This window comes from Populus euphratica, unplaced genomic scaffold, assembly GCF_000495115.2.
Source record: "Populus euphratica unplaced genomic scaffold, PopEup_1.0 scaffold7.1, whole genome shotgun sequence".
NCBI classification, from domain to species: Eukaryota; Viridiplantae; Streptophyta; class Magnoliopsida; order Malpighiales; family Salicaceae; genus Populus; species Populus euphratica.
In genome coordinates, this window is record NW_011499871.1 from 1,011,131 (window position 1) to 1,026,572 (window position 15,442).

Sequence of the window (15,442 nt, forward strand, 5' to 3'; positions counted from 1 at the left end):
CTTTGAAGAGGATTAATTTCATCCTAGCTTGTTTTTGTTTACGGGTTGCTTATGGACAGGTCAGCATCCACAACGCTCCCACAACAAACAATCACGTCTTTTATTAATGTTATTTCAAGACATATAACCTCCTTAACCTCTTAAAGTTCACCACAACATAAATTGAGTGTGATGTTGGCCACAATACATTTCATTTCATTGATACCTTCATGAATAGTTATTGTTGTTTTCCAAACTATCCATATCTAGTAATTAATCTATATGCATGTATTAAAAACCAATTAGTAGTCATCATCTATAATGAAATTATTCTAATATTTAATAAATGTTAAACAATATTGCACACTAATAGATTTTGTCACGGATATCAGGGAGAATAGTTTATAGGGTTACATGGCATCTCGGGAAACATGATCAAGTTGATGTAATGCGCGTAATAGACATATACCATGTCATATATGTATTCATATTAATCATAGGTTGTCGTTCCTCAAAAACACGATATCTCCAAGCATCCAGAGATCAAGGTAAAATGCATAAATTACCACCCAATTTCCATCGCGCTTATCCTGATGAATAATATTATGTAGCTTATTCTTGATATCAACATAACCTGGTATATACTGAGATAATCCAAAATATTGCATTATTTTATCTGAACATTGCATCTTAACAATGTTAAAGCAATGCAAATGAATTTATGCTAACCAAATATTAGATCCCTCACGACATATAGGCGAAGCTAAAAATATCAAGTTTTTCATATATAACATCCATATAATCTATTAGAACATATAAAATAGTCATCTCAAATAATCAATTGAAACTAAATAATTAGCTTTAAAATAATAATAAAAAATTAAATATATTAGTAATATACATCTAATGCAGCTGTTGTGTGTTCAACTTATCTCAATATAACTTATAAATATAATTAAGATTTACTATAAAATATCTAATCTCACACCATTTTACAGGATAAGCTAGAAAGCTAGCATAATTTTTTATATTTAATTTATATAAATAACATGTTAGTTATAATTAATTATATTTTATTATTATATGAAACTAATAAAGAATAGCTTTTAACTAGCACTGTCAATCATGTTATCACCCCAGCTCTATGAACATTTGATACGAATATGTTCTTATGACCAGAGTTATATTAATAAAAATTAAAAACTATAAGTAAGTATTGATTAATTTTATTAATCAAATAATTTAAAATACATTTTTTTTTTCAGATATGCATTATATAATTCCCAGTATAAATATGCATACATGACTTTTCCTAGCTATAATTTAGAATAACCTAAAAATCATCAAGTATCATTAGAAAAAATAATAAAATTACGTTATCAATAATACTCGTGAAAATAAATCCTCCACACTTATGTAATATATATGTACGAGCATTCACACGGTCAAGGAATGTGCTCTTCGTATTAGATTTACCAATCCAGTTCCTCACAGCTTCTTCGTTTTACTAGAAGGTTGCGCGCTTGCTTTATTTTCACTTTGCGTTTCAGCTTTGATATCTGAGAAACTCCCCCCTTTGTTCTCTTTTACAAATTTATCCTCGATCCAGGGCTCTCCTTGCATGTTCACATAAAACTTAGCATTCCTTCTTCTCCTGTCTCTCTCTAAACAAGAGTAGTCGCTTCACTGTATCTCCCACAACTTAATTCTTGCTCTACCAAGTCACATCAAAAAAGAATTAAAAAAGAGTTAGGAAGCATACATACATATACATACATGTATATATATATATAAAACAAGAAGAAGAAGAAAGAAGACAGAAGGCAGCGTGGTATTGGTGCCTTTCTGTGTGTGAATGGCAACAAATTTACACAGAAAGACACGAATATCACGCTGCCTTCTGTCTTCTTTCTTCTTCTTCTTGATATATATATATATATATATATATATATATATGAACAAAAGATTCAGTGGAAAAGAGGCTGTTGTGGCCACCACTGATGGGTTTAAATATTTCAACAATTGAGATCCGATTCATCTCTTTTACGACAATCATTTGTCCTCACGGGCAAGCCACTTTCCAGCTTAGGCATTAACAATTACCACTATGATTCTTGTACAGAATCATTATTATCGTTTTAATTTAAGTTCCATGTGAGTTTGTTCCTTATATTATATTCTTGAATTTAATTCCAAAAAAATAATAATTCAGTTCAGATATGGTAAATTAATTTGCTTAAAATCCAATTGAGAAGAACTTAATATTAAAATTAAAAACAAGTCCGAAATATTCTAATGGTTAAAATTATATTTATGTAAACATCACAAGATAATAAAACTTTATTTTTTATTTTCTATTTTCTTTTAGTGGATTGACTACGTCTAAAAGACATAATAAAATGGAAGAGGAACTCTAGAGGTGTTTGGAATAATGGTTGCAAAACCTTTTTAAATTATGTTTTTATTTAGAAAAACATTAAAATAATCTTAATATTAATATATTAAAATAAAATAAAAAATAAAATTTCATGCATCTCTAGTTATCTGGTCACTTTACGGACTTTACGCAAAGTAGTTAAAGTCAATCACTATTTTTAATAAGTTAACAGTGGATAAAATAATCACTATAAATAATCTTTCCTCCTGCTAAGAGAAAGTGACGTATGAAATCATAATTTATGCTGACAAGAAATCCAAATTGGATTGCATTTCCGCGCAGCTATAACTGGAACAAAAAAACATCATCCAGAAGCTGTTAGGAATTGCATTTAAAAAGTATTTTTAAAAAATTTTAAAATTTTATATTTTAAATTAATATATTTTTTATTTTTTTTAATTATTTTAATATACTGATTTTAAAAATAATTTTTAAAAAATAAAAAATATTATTGAGATACTTTTCTAAATAAAAAGCATTTTGAAAAGTATTAGCAACTATATTTCCAAACATGCTCTTAACATAATGCTAAAAGTAGTTGTTTATCTACTATTTTATGATTTTTTTTAAAAAAAATATTTTATATTTTAAAATTATTTTAATGTATTAATATTAAAAATTATTTTAAAAAAATAAAAAATATTTTAATGTTACAAGACGTTTAAACACTCCATTAAAACAAACATCATTAGCTATCAATGAGGTTGCTCTAGTGTTCTATCATTTGCTTCAATTGCATAATGCACCTTTCAAGTTTAACAAATGTGACGAGTTACTAGCTCATCAAATAAAGAGTACTTGATGTGGTAGGCTCGTAGCGGGAGATTATTCAAATACATAGGATATAATTTACACGGAAATACTTGATGTCATCTGTACGTATTCCAATACTGTCGAGGGTCAACTAGCAACATACGATTAGAAAAATAATCGAGCTATAAGCTGGCTTGATGGTTTGTGCTGCCCATCTGCACTAATTTATAGAATTGACAATTAGGAGTTGATGTGAAGAATCCTTTAGAAAGCTGTTCAAGATTCACAAATTCTAGCAAAATGAAGAGTTGAATAGTTAAAGAAAATGATAGAACTATATAATATGTGACAAACATTACAACGACCTTGTTCTTTTACTTTTAGAGGGTCAACTTATCTTGATGGCAGATTTGTGGAGTTGTGTATGTTAGATAGAGCTTCAAATTAGTAAATATTGCATGAAAGCCTAACGGTTCTCAAGATGACCAGAGACTAGTTATGGAATTGAAACTTGAAAAAGATCTCTCATCTACTCGTTGAAAGTACGTGAAATGAGCTGCCTATGGACTGGATTTGCCAATAAGTTCCTAGTGGCATAAACTATCTGCAGAAGAGAAAATTCGGGCTCCAAAAACTGCCCAACCCAAGCTTTCACTGTTTCCTTTCGTACAGGTGAAGAGACTTTCCTCTTTTGGTTTTGGTCAAGCGGGAATGGGGAAAGCATGGAAAAGAATAAGTGAAGCCAATCATGAGGTAGGTTACCAAAACATATCGAACCCACAATGGGTTACAGGGTGATGCCACATTCTAGAAATGAACCGAGAAAACAAAGAACAAGCACATATCTAGAACAACAACGAGCATCTGAGAAACAAAATGCCTTGCTCCAGTGCCACAAAGGATATCCTGCTACGCCTGGAAAATATATAAACTTGTTCAGCCTTGTAGAATTACTAGTGCACGTGTATCAACCTGAAGTTTACTCGATGAATTGCAAATTCAACATTGGCTTTCATATGCTGAATTTTAGTGAGATCTTGATATCAAAAAGGTGGATCACATCTTGTATCTCGTGTGGAAATACACTCTTTCAAGACTGAGATGCTAGCAGTCTTAGCCTCTTAGGCTAAACGATGTTAAACTTCTTTGTTCTGCTTTAAAGGCAACGCAATATAATCATTATAATACAACTACTGCCTTTACCCCCAGAACATGCTCCTCACAAGATTATCTTGCAAATTGGACACGAAAACTCAGAATCCCCTGATGAGATATGCAATGAAGCTATTGCTCCCTGAACAAAGATGATTTGAAAAGGCCTAGATACAGCAATTGTCACATACATGACACAAGTGGAATTTCTTCTTGAATTGGATGCGTTCTTGGGTGCCCTTAGTGGGTGGGAACGTTGGTGAACAATGACATGGTTGTACTCCATAGAAGTAAAAAAATGACTGTTTGTCTAGATGCCATATGCTAATTAGCGTCTTGATTTTTGTTGGGGAGGGTATCCAGTCCCCGTTCCAGGTGGGTCTTTCCTTCTCAGATGATGCTGCTGATGGGGCTGGGCAACCCCACGTGGCAGAGGGATGTTACCAGGATTCATTCCACCACCCATCCCTGCCTGAGAAGAGAGATTATAGGCTGCCAAGCCCTGAGATTGCATTCTCTGCACGCCCACAGACATTGGTCGAGGTGCAGATCTGCTGTTAATTCCATGAGCACCTGGCATGCCTCCAGAAACCGCATTTCCAGATGAGACAGGTTGTGGAGGTTGAAGGCTAGTTGTTCCTTCAAAATCTGTATTTGTATCTACCGGACGAGTAGGATAATTGATGACCTTCTCTCCAGGTTGAGAGGGAACCAGGGCATTCCGTCCAGGTAGAGGTTCACTACGAAAATAATCGTGCTCTATAGCTTGTGCAGCTGTTATACGCTTTCGAGGATCATATTCAAGCATCTTAGATAGAAGGTCAAATGCAGCACTTTTTGGGGAGAGAGGCACAACACCATGCAGTCCAGTATTCTCATACTTGTGCTCTTGGATGTGCTGCACGTCATTATGCCAGTGCGGAAGACTTGCAAGTGTTGGCCATTTTTCTAGTGTAGGATGGCCCAAAACCTTAAATATCTTGTCAAGTTGATCAATCTGGAAAGGATTTGATGTCGATTTGGCTTCTGCCCCTTGAAAAAGTGGCTTCAAAGTCAAAAGTTCAGCAAAAATGCATCCAACAGCCCACATGTCAACAGCACTTGTGTAGTGCTTAGCACCCAGAAGCAACTCGGGTGCACGATACCAAATGGTTACCACAACACCATTATCAGACAAAGCCTTCAAGGGAGCTTGATATATTCTTGCCAGTCCAAAATCAGCAATTTTGACGACCCCGTGCTCCTCTCCCTCACCCATAACTAAGATATTTGATGGCTTTAGATCTCGATGTATGATCCAGTTACTGTGCAGATAGTTCAGTCCATTGAGTAGCTGCCAGAGCAATGATTTAACAGTGTATTGGTTGATCAAATTGTTACCCTTGTCTCTGTGATGCCTGATGATTTCATAAAGGTCATGTTCAGCATAATCAAAAGCCAGATACAGTGACATATCAGTATGATTAATGTGCACATTCACAAGCTTCACGACATTCTCATGAGTAATTTCCCTAAGCAGCATGATTTCACGGATGGCAGTGGGAGAGACACCATCACCATCCTTGGACTGCTTGAATTTCTTGATGGCAATGGACTTTCCACAATTTGCAGGAGACTTGGTCTTTGCTAGGAATACAAGACCATAAGTGCCTTCACCAATCTTGCCAATAAGATTGTACTGTTGCAGCCACTCTGGCTTTTCACTGTTGTTGTTGCTTCTATTATTGCCGTCTCCCATGGTTGCAAAACAACTTTGGCTGTGTGTCCTTACAACCGAGGTTGCTGCATTGGCGCTGAGATTGAAAAGAAAAGGGTGCACCAGTTTCCTGCACCAGCTTGCAGATCCATGAACTTAAAATGCAACTGCTTACTGTCCAATAATGAAATTATTAGGAAGATAAGAAAAAGAAATTGAAATCTTTGGAAGTACGAATGGATTATCAATTGAGAATGTTTCACAGTTAGTTTCTCTATAGCTACATGTTCAAAAGCCTTGTTCTGCAAACATTACTTCAATAAGAGATTTCTAGAAATAAATTTCAAAATGATACAGCATGTCAGCATCTGCAAAGTGTTCAATTCTCAGTGAACCTCTCCTACCCAACCACTACAGGGACTGCTGTGTTCAAAAGCCTTGTTCTGCATATATTACTTAAATAAGAGATTCCTAGAAATAAAACTTAAAACGACACAGCATCTGCAAAGTGTTCAAATCCCAGTGAAATTTCTCCTATCCAACCACTACAGGGAATACTATGTCCACGACCCCTTCCCACTTCTTGTTTCAATCCTATGAATCGAAGTAAGATGCAATAAGATGAAAGTGGAAATAATGTTTTCATCTTAACAAAAAAGCACAAACAAAAATCTTCAAGGTAACATAATACCACAAGCTCTCACCAGGTAATGTATATAAATCTTTCCCTTCTACTATAAACACCAAAATCCAAAGGAGAAAAACTTAACCAAACAATATTTACAAGGGCATTGGAACACCGATGATCATCAGCGAAAGAGATTTTCAGGCTTTCAAACGCTGAAATTCATAATTGAAAGAGAATATGTGAGTTTTCCCGACGCAAAACAAGATTAACTAAACTATAGTAGAGAATTATTTGCTATATTAAAGATTCCCAAAAGATTGAATCTTCATAACAAGCAACACCAAAACTATTAAAGACGCTAACTTTCCAGTTCGTAACCAGTAATGATACTCATAAGAAAATGAAAAAAAAAACCTCAAAAACTGAATCCCACGAACCAAACCCAGAACCCAGTCAATGTTCAATGATCAAGAAAAAAAAGCTAAGAAAATCAACATAGATAAGCAAAAATACAGTTGAGCGTATCGATAAAAAAAAAACCCAAGGAAACTCACCTTTCGAGCTGAAACTGGATCGATTCAAGACCTTTACTATCACTCTAAAAAACCCAGATCTTGATTCTTGGTATCTATCTATATAGCTACCTCAAGGCTCAAAAAAGCTAGTATCTTTTTGTTATTGAGATACACACTGAGTGCATAAATCAATAAGACATGTCCCGGAGATTTAAAGGAATTGGAGTTAATTTTCGTGATTAAAGTCAGTTTTCTTTGAGTCGGGTTTTTCTTGACACTGAATGCGGGCTTGCAGAGTTGTAACGTAAAGCTCTGTTTGATTACGAAAATCTTACAGCCTCCCAGCTTTTTTTTTTTTTTCAATTTAAATTAGAGCATTTTAAAATCTTCATAGATAACTTTTTAAATATATTTATCAAAATAGATTATTTTATGCCATGTAAGAGAAATAAGATATTATTTTCCATGTCATTTTATTTTACATAATTAATAAAGATTTAAGAAATTATTTTTCTCTTTGCAAAAGGAAAAAGCCCATATTGGAACTTTTTATACTCGAATCTCTGTCTATATATATATATCCTTGTAGCATCCATCTAACAACAACGATATAAATGTACTTAGAAGAAATTCATGCTAATTCTTACATGTTAGGTTTGCTGACTCCGCAAATTGATTGGGAAGTTGGTGACTGGTTATGGAGCAGTGGCCGACGCCCAGAACATCCCCTTAGCCAGATTCTCAACCTCTTCATGTAACTTTGCCTGATACAGCTCGTATTCAAATGAATAGAACAGAATCCTGTAGACAAGCATCATGAAGCCAACTGTGCATTTCCAACCTGATCCATCGTCTAAGCAAGAAGGTAGTGGCATCGCGAAGGGCAGACCACAACGAGAATGGAAAATGGTTGGGAGATCAGTGGCTGGTGTTATATTTTAATCAGCTTTCCATCTGAAAGAAAAAAAAAAAACCCTTTTTTACTTTTTATTTCATTTTTTGTTTGATCCTGCAGCAAAGAGCTCCACTCTGGCGAGGAACATTAAGAGGAAATTATGATCGAAAACCATCATGTTCAGATTCAACCATGTTTGTTAGAATTACTTTATTTTAAATCAATAAAACTAAGTTTATTGACGAGAAAAGAATTGCAAAACCCATGAGCTATTAGCTAGCCACAAAGGCCGTCAAAAAGAGGAATTGAAAAGGGCAAGAATCCCAGAAAGGATATAAGCGAAAACAAAAAAAAAAATGAATGAAATCTGATTGTAAAAGCAAACCTAAGGACAATTGATGAAGCCAAGCAAATCAAATAAAGGTATGGCTTCATGCAAAATTGATGCCTCCAATAACAAGTCATGATTATCATATGGTGATTTGGTTCATCTTGTGAAAGATAGAGTTAATTGTAATAAGTTGTCCTTTTATAACTGTTCTTGTTAATTTGATTTGGTTCATGGGATATTGAGTGCTCAAACAGGATCTTACATCTTTAAATCAGTGGGCAATGCTACCATGCTATTGGTTCTCTTTTGCCATCTCACAATCAAGCACGAAGGTTTGCCCAGCTCCTAATCTCTTGACACTAAGAATGAACCTTGTCTATTGAGACAACACTTCATCAACCTTAAATAAAATTATTGTCAGTGGACTTCCTGTAATGCTAGATTTATCCAACATAGTGTAAGGTTGTTCTGTCAAGGTAGGGATAGACTCGATAGGGTGAGTGGTCCTAATCGTAGGCTTCATTTGATCTTCAGTAGAGATAATGATTCTAAACAATACGATGATCCATCTTCTAAAGACACGAGTGGTCTGGTTCTTGGAGATATTGATGATTCTCAAACTGTAATTAGACATTATCATAGAAAGTTTTCCGGAGACTCTATAAAGGATCCCTAAACTTCATCCAGAGTTTGTCTCTGCAATATCCACTCATTTTTCCTTACGACGAGGATGGATTTCATACCGACATCCATTGGCTAATCAAGAGCAACAACCACCTAGAAAGCATTGAAAGGTTCTAATGAGAGCTTATTAGGCTTATCTTATTCACGAAAAAAATGAGGGAGAAAGTACTTTTGCTAAAGGAGGATGACTTTACCAGTAATTTTTAGTTGATGTATTTGTTAATGTTGAATAAGATCATCTTGATTACATTCGAGCAAACCAAAAGAGCCTTGGAACTGAAGCTTATAAAGGGATACGGAAGGCTAATCTTAGAGGAGACATTGATGGGTTAACCACCGCCACCGGAAAGGTTATCCTTCTATCTTCATTGATTGGCAGTACATAATACATGATAAATAATTATCAGGATGCCATGACCATATATAGATATTACTGCAATCAAAACTTTTTTATGGCATTAACCTGCGATGTTCACTGGCTTGAGATACAAAGGAAGATAAGATTAAAAAACAAGAAACTATCAGCCTGAAGATAAGCCTAACATTATTGTCAAAACTTTTGGATATGATATCATTCATCAAATCAGGAAAACTTTTTGGTCGAACAATAACCGATATTTTTTTATGCACAAATCATATATTTTCCTTTTTTTTCTACATTGTTCTTGACAATTTCATTTACATTTTCTCTTTATAGACGACTGAATTCCATAAAAGAGGCTTGCTCACACTCTTTTGTTGGTTTGGCCTGTCCCAAAATTCAAGTGTCGCTTGCTCGAGGACATTTATTCAATCATTTCTGTTGAAATACCTGACAAGAATCAAGACTCAATTTGTTATGGAATTGTCTAATGATTTATGTTGTATGGCTCATGTAGGGTTGCAAACCCCAAAGTTCAATGCATGAAAAGAGACAAGTGTTCTAAGCGCTTCCTAAAAATATATAGAGAATCACCAGTGTCTGATGAGAACGCATTTTTCTATTACAGGCATCGTAAACGGCCTGATTCCTCCATTCTTAAAACTGCCATTGCTCTCTTAAATTGTCTTGTTATTCCATGCAATTGAGAGTTTTTTTTTTTTTTGTATTACAATACTCATATAAATTTTGTAATTTGCTGCATGTCGTTATTGCTTATCAAGATGTATGTCTGTGGAAAGGGAAAGTAATGATAAGATTCAAGCATATCTTAGTTGTAGATTCATTTGCCCAAATAAAGAAATCTAGCGGCTCTTACAATTCCCGATCCATTCAAGGACCCTGTTTGTCAAAAGACTTCGAGTCTATTTGCCATTACAACATCATGTTTTCAATCCCTCTTATCCGTTCTTGGAAAGCTTGGAATTAATAAGACAATGCTTACAAAATGGTTCAAACTGAACAGGAATGATGTTAAGGTAAAGAGCTTTTATTATTCATAGTTCCTAAATAAGTATGTTTAGGGCAGAAAGAGTGGGTCCCCAGATCATGGGGTTTCTATCTTGGTTGAATAACCTGTGTTCATCCTATTTCTGGAGAACTTTATTTCATTAAGATGCTGCCGAATCATGTTAAAGAGGTGACAATCTTTGAAGACTTACGCATGATATCCATGATAATTTATCCAAGTTTTCAGCTTGCCTATAAAGCTTTGAGGTTTTTAGAAGCCGATAAAAAACAGATTTGAGATTTGATTTTTTACCGGGCTATTGCAATAACTCCGGGAGTGTTTGGAAATACGATTCAATCTATATCTCTAAAAAAATTAAATTTGTTTTTATTAAAAATTAATTTTTTTATATTTTAATATATTGATTTTAAAAATAATTTTTTAAAAATTAAAAAATTAATTATAACCACACGGTTTATCTCCACAACTAAGGCAACTTTTTGTTAGCATCGTTCTTTTATAGGAAGTGGCTAACCCAAAGGGTCTGTTTGATAAGTTTTGACGTTCAATGTATAATGATACTAAATATCACCTAAGATCTTTTGTAATAAACATTCTCCATTTAACTAATGTCGAGCTCATGAATTATATATTTGTATGACCTTGAACGGTTTCTTGATGCTTTTGTAACATCCCTCAAAGATCACATATTACCAACATCAAATGGTTGAGATTAGGAACAAGCTTTGGAGAGAAAAGCTTAACTATTATATAATAGAACTCAGAAACAATCATTCATCAGTTATGCCTTGACTTAATCAATACCAAAGTTATGGGGTCAGTGCTAGAGAAAAGACAAGCTCTTACATTTGTCCCTATGTATGGTAGGATAGAGAAAACTTTTTTATGGTGTATAATTATTAATTGAAATTATAATTATTATATAATGAAACATAGTATTTCTTATGTTTTTGAAAGAAAAAAAATATAAGTAACATTATTATCAATCACATAATAGCATCCAAAAATAAGGATTTTGTGAGCATATGTTGAAATCCCTTACATTTCCATAGAGAAATTAAATCTTAAACCCAAAAAAGGATACATATTATCAAGCAGAAACTACAGATAGTCTCTCTATTGTTTCCTACCATGCTTGATCTCCATTTATTTTGCTGTTTCAAATCTGATCCAAGCAAGTAAACACTGAGCCTTCCTTTCTAGACTTGCGCATGCTGAGCAAGGCCGTAAACAGGCGCTTGCTCTTAGTAGAATATTGTTGATCACTATCCTTTGCCTTGTCTCTTTCCGAATACATGGACAATGAAACAGATCTCCGAGGCTCCGATGGATACTGAGATATAAGGAATTGAGTGAAAAGATTATGTTTACATCAGTTTCAGAATTAATTCAGGTTAAAGCAACAACCTTTTTAACAAGTTTCAAGTCATGACTATTCATTGTCTGGGATTTTTTGACAGCCTAATCTCATATGTCATTCCATGTTCTTTGTAATAGTTGCGCTTACCCTTCGTAGTGCATTAGCATAAGTAGGAGATATTGGTCTCTTAAGAAGAGATCCAGAGCGCATGATCGGAGAGCGTTGCGGAGAAGATGATCTTTTCTCTGATTAAAAAGGAGAGACAGAATCATGTTATAGCACACTGATAAATCTGCAGCGTGTACTGCAAATTTTCCTCTAGACGAATATGAAGAAGAATTCATTTGCACAAACCAGGTTTGTTGTTGGATGAAGTCCTTGTAAATGTAAATGTTCCCTGTCCCGAGTAGAATTGTGGAGACCGTAATTCAGAATGCCTCTCTCTGCATTAAAGTTATACATCGAAGTCCTCGGTCATGATGAAACAGGCATGGTAAGACGGTCATAGTAATGGCATACATGGCATAGGGATTACCTGAAGAAAGAGGAAGGGGTTCCTTCGATTGACGCTTGAGCAGCTTGGCATAACAGTGACATCAAGAAACGATTAATGAGTTTGAAAGAGGTTTTTTGGATCATAAAAATTTGGTATTTGATTGATTTGCTATAAGCACATTGTGAACCATCAGGAGCGGGAGTATCATACCATTTTTAAACTTGAGCAAGTCGTTTTCAGTGCTAAGATTTCTACTATCATGATTTGGTTTAGCATGGCTAAATGAATCCATGGTCTCCTCGTCAACTGAACAGAGAGTTCCAGTGTCAGAAAAATCTTTGCATATTGGAAATGTAGAGAAAAATGCAGAAGGAAAATAGGAGAGATCAAAATATTTACCTGGGAAAATGTACCGCTTGTAGTGGTAGGGAGTTTTTATCACCAGTGATTGTTGAGAAAGGCCACCTTGGTTGATGTATTTTTGGCAAGCTTCCAGTCTCTAAGGCATGGCACAGGAAAAGGTATATAGTATATATTGAAGTCTTGGACAGTCTAGCATGGTTTATATTCATGTGTAGACAAGTGACATGTTCAAGGAAAGCAAAATAATATCATAATAAATGATTTCACGAGCATGTTGTGATAATGTTTCAGCACTGTCCCATAAAAACCTGAAATTCAATCTCACTTGTATAGAAGAATGTATGATGAAGGGTTAAGGGGAGGCCGGAAGGGAACAATACCTGTTTGGAGCAAGAGAATCGAAGCCCCATTCCTGAAACTTCATCAATCTTCTGATCTAAAAATTTGTCAACTTTGTATGCTACAGAACCCAAGTGGTCCACAGTATTGATCAAAGCTTTGATGGCGTAACCTTTCAAGTTCTCCACCACTCTGCGCTTAGACAAAGCCGGTGGCCGGGGACGACCATTAGCATACTATGTCACATTCATGGCATTTACAATGGATTTGAAAATTGACTCACATTTGTTTCTGGTCTTCTTTGTTGTAAGCTAATTCAAAATAATCTGCTGCTGAGTATAGCTGCTTCCTAAGGTTCTTCAAGTCCTAATCAAACAAAACAACTTTCTTTACTAAAACTAAAGTAATCATTTCTACAATTATCACTGAATTTCTAGCAACCATTGGAGTCTTCATGCAACCTGGAGACTAACGGGAGAATTTTACAAGAGTGTGTACCTTGAGAGTATCAGAAAAGAGCAAGCTCTGTTGCATCAGAAGTTCCTCATGAATGGAAGGTTCTTGAGGACCATTTACTGAAGAGGATGAGGTCTTACTATCCATGACAATGAAACCTGGCCTTTTTAGCTGCCAATTAATCAAAACCACATCAACATTTAAGACCTACCAACTCTCATTACTTCATGAAAACGCCCCCTCCACTGCACCACATGCCCTTGACTCTTAAACAAGTGTGAAAAATATAGTTACGAGGATAGACATTAAAAGTACAGAAAATATTTCCAACTAATGACTCTATGGCAATCAAATGGAAACAGGACGAACAAAGAGAAACCATTAAGAATCCGAGATTAAATAATATCCTGAATTCTGGGCAACCAAAATTCTTAATCAACTCAACATACAACATGGTACCATATAGCTTGGTTGAGTTGAGGACTGTAATTCTGAAACTAAACCAATGAGTTAAAGATTCAGAACTTTGTTTTCTACTACTCTCTTTTCCCCCCTCTTCGAGCTTGCAAATCTTTAAAGATTCAGAACTTTGTTTTCTACTAATCTCTATATCATCAGAGAGCATGTGGACTATAGAGATTATAAGATCAGAAAACCTCAGAGAAAATGTATTTCATAGACATGAAATTGTACAGAGACCAAAAAACTCTGCATATTGATCTTTCCAGTTAAATATTGATCCCTATGCTCCTCAAAAAGGAAACCAATAACACTATTGCAGGCAACACTCGTACTTCAGCAGGTATAATCACATAGTTAAGTTTGAGGGAAAAAACACAGAACACGAGATTTTTCGAAAGTTTATTGAAGAGTGTAGCAGAAATGACATAAAAATGACAGGCTAGGAGAGATGTAAACCATGAGAGAAGGAGACAGAGAGCCAACCTAGCGTTCCTTGTTCTTAATTTAATTTAGAACTGGAAATGCAATCCCAAACCCACGTTGCATTTGAAATCAATATTCCTTGTAGATATCGAAATACTCTAAAACACTGAAAACGAAGTAAGGGGTCTTCATTTATCCAACATATATAATGAAGTATCTTGACTTGGTTCAACTAAAAACAAAAGATGATAGTGAAGTTATGGTTTAGAAGATAATACATAACCGTACCTTCATGGGAGAGAGAGGGAGAGAAAGAGAGCAATTATTATTGAAAGGAGACAGAAATCTTTGCAAGGAAAGAAAGGAGGCAAGAGAATCTCACGAGTTTGTTGTTGTAGTTAAGAGATGAACTTGTTACTTTTACCAACAGTTTGGAAACAGAACTGATATCTTTTCTCTACTGTTAGCTAGGAGGGCCCTATTATTAGCGGGAATCGGCCACATGTCAATTATATGCTGGTTTCATCGTCTACCGACTAATGTAGCGCTTTAGAAGATTATTTTTTTGAAATGTTTTTTTTATATACATATTAAAAAATTATTTTCAATATTGTATACTAAAATAATTTAAAAAATAAAAAAAAATCACATTTTTTAAAAACTTCATTTACTTACGGTGCCAAACATCCTCCTACAACACACGTCAACCAAAAGTAAATGACCAAAACAAAAAAAACAGAATCAATCCAGGCTAAAAGATGCAAGTTTATATTACTTGATGATTTTTATTTTTCTCACAAGTAGATAGGTCAAGGACACCTAACCAAGGGGATCATAATCATAGATGGAGTTGGTATCAATGCTCATGACTTTGAGGTATAGAGTTATGTTTCAAGAACAACCCATTTATGGCTGATAAATGAACCCCAACCATTTAAAAATAAAAATAAAAATTGGGAAACAACCCGTTTGAGGCTGATAAATGAACCCCAATCATTTAAAAATAAAAATAAAAATAGGGAAATTAACATCTGCACCGACACACCATGCAAAGACAGGGGAGATTTAGGTAGAAAACATGG

The 15,442-nt window shown here is 34.7% G+C and overlaps 2 protein-coding genes across 7 annotated transcripts; both read right to left on the reverse strand.

Moving 5' to 3' along the window:
* Nucleotides 1-4,214: 4,214 nt before the first annotated feature.
* LOC105127298 (cyclin-dependent kinase E-1-like) lies at nucleotides 4,215-7,532 on the reverse strand. 3 transcript variants are annotated; one of them, XM_011028542.1, is made up of 3 exons: nucleotides 7,200-7,532; nucleotides 6,722-6,857; nucleotides 4,215-6,191 (listed from the first exon to the last, which is right to left on the reverse strand). In XM_011028542.1, the coding sequence occupies exon 3, from the start codon at nucleotides 6,057-6,059 to the stop codon at nucleotides 4,650-4,652; it is 1,410 nt and encodes a 469-aa protein (XP_011026844.1). In that variant the 5' UTR covers nucleotides 6,060-6,191; nucleotides 6,722-6,857; nucleotides 7,200-7,532; the 3' UTR covers nucleotides 4,215-4,649. The 3 variants fall into 3 exon arrangements, with proteins under 3 accessions (XP_011026844.1, XP_011026845.1, XP_011026843.1); XM_011028543.1 differs by lacking the exon at nucleotides 6,722-6,857 and having other exon boundaries at nucleotides 4,215-6,184; XM_011028541.1 differs by lacking the exon at nucleotides 6,722-6,857.
* Nucleotides 7,533-11,417: 3,885 nt separating this feature from the next.
* Nucleotides 11,418-14,843, reverse strand: LOC105127297 (protein ABIL2-like). 4 transcript variants are annotated; one of them, XM_011028538.1, is made up of 11 exons: nucleotides 14,743-14,843; nucleotides 14,421-14,526; nucleotides 13,518-13,646; nucleotides 13,303-13,385; nucleotides 13,061-13,211; nucleotides 12,717-12,816; nucleotides 12,528-12,623; nucleotides 12,357-12,399; nucleotides 12,176-12,264; nucleotides 11,969-12,066; nucleotides 11,418-11,794 (listed from the first exon to the last, which is right to left on the reverse strand). In XM_011028538.1, exons 3-11 carry the CDS (start codon nucleotides 13,620-13,622, stop codon nucleotides 11,621-11,623), a joined length of 939 nt encoding a protein of 312 aa, XP_011026840.1. In that variant the 5' UTR covers nucleotides 13,623-13,646; nucleotides 14,421-14,526; nucleotides 14,743-14,843; the 3' UTR covers nucleotides 11,418-11,620. The 4 variants fall into 4 exon arrangements, with proteins under 4 accessions (XP_011026840.1, XP_011026839.1, XP_011026838.1 ...); XM_011028537.1 differs by having other exon boundaries at nucleotides 14,421-14,516; nucleotides 14,649-14,838; XM_011028536.1 differs by having other exon boundaries at nucleotides 14,649-14,838.
* Between the last annotated feature and the right edge of the window lie 599 nt (nucleotides 14,844-15,442).

What these genes read in the sequence shown, in the direction of transcription:
- LOC105127298 (XM_011028543.1), bottom strand. Translation starts at nt 6,059, where the DNA reads ATGGGAGACGGCAATAATAGAAGCAACAACAACAGTGAAAAGCCAGAG.
- LOC105127297 (XM_011028538.1), bottom strand. Translation starts at nt 13,622, where the DNA reads ATGGATAGTAAGACCTCATCCTCTTCAGTAAATGGTCCTCAAGAACCT. An exon ending in AAAGAAGACCAGAAACAAAT is followed by an intron (nt 13,212 to 13,302) that starts GTGAGTCAATTT and finishes GTCTAAGCGCAG; the next exon opens with AGTGGTGGAGAACTTGAAAG. An exon ending in CTTGCTCAAGTTTAAAAATG is followed by an intron (nt 12,400 to 12,527) that starts GTATGATACTCC and finishes TGTTATGCCAAG; the next exon opens with CTGCTCAAGCGTCAATCGAA.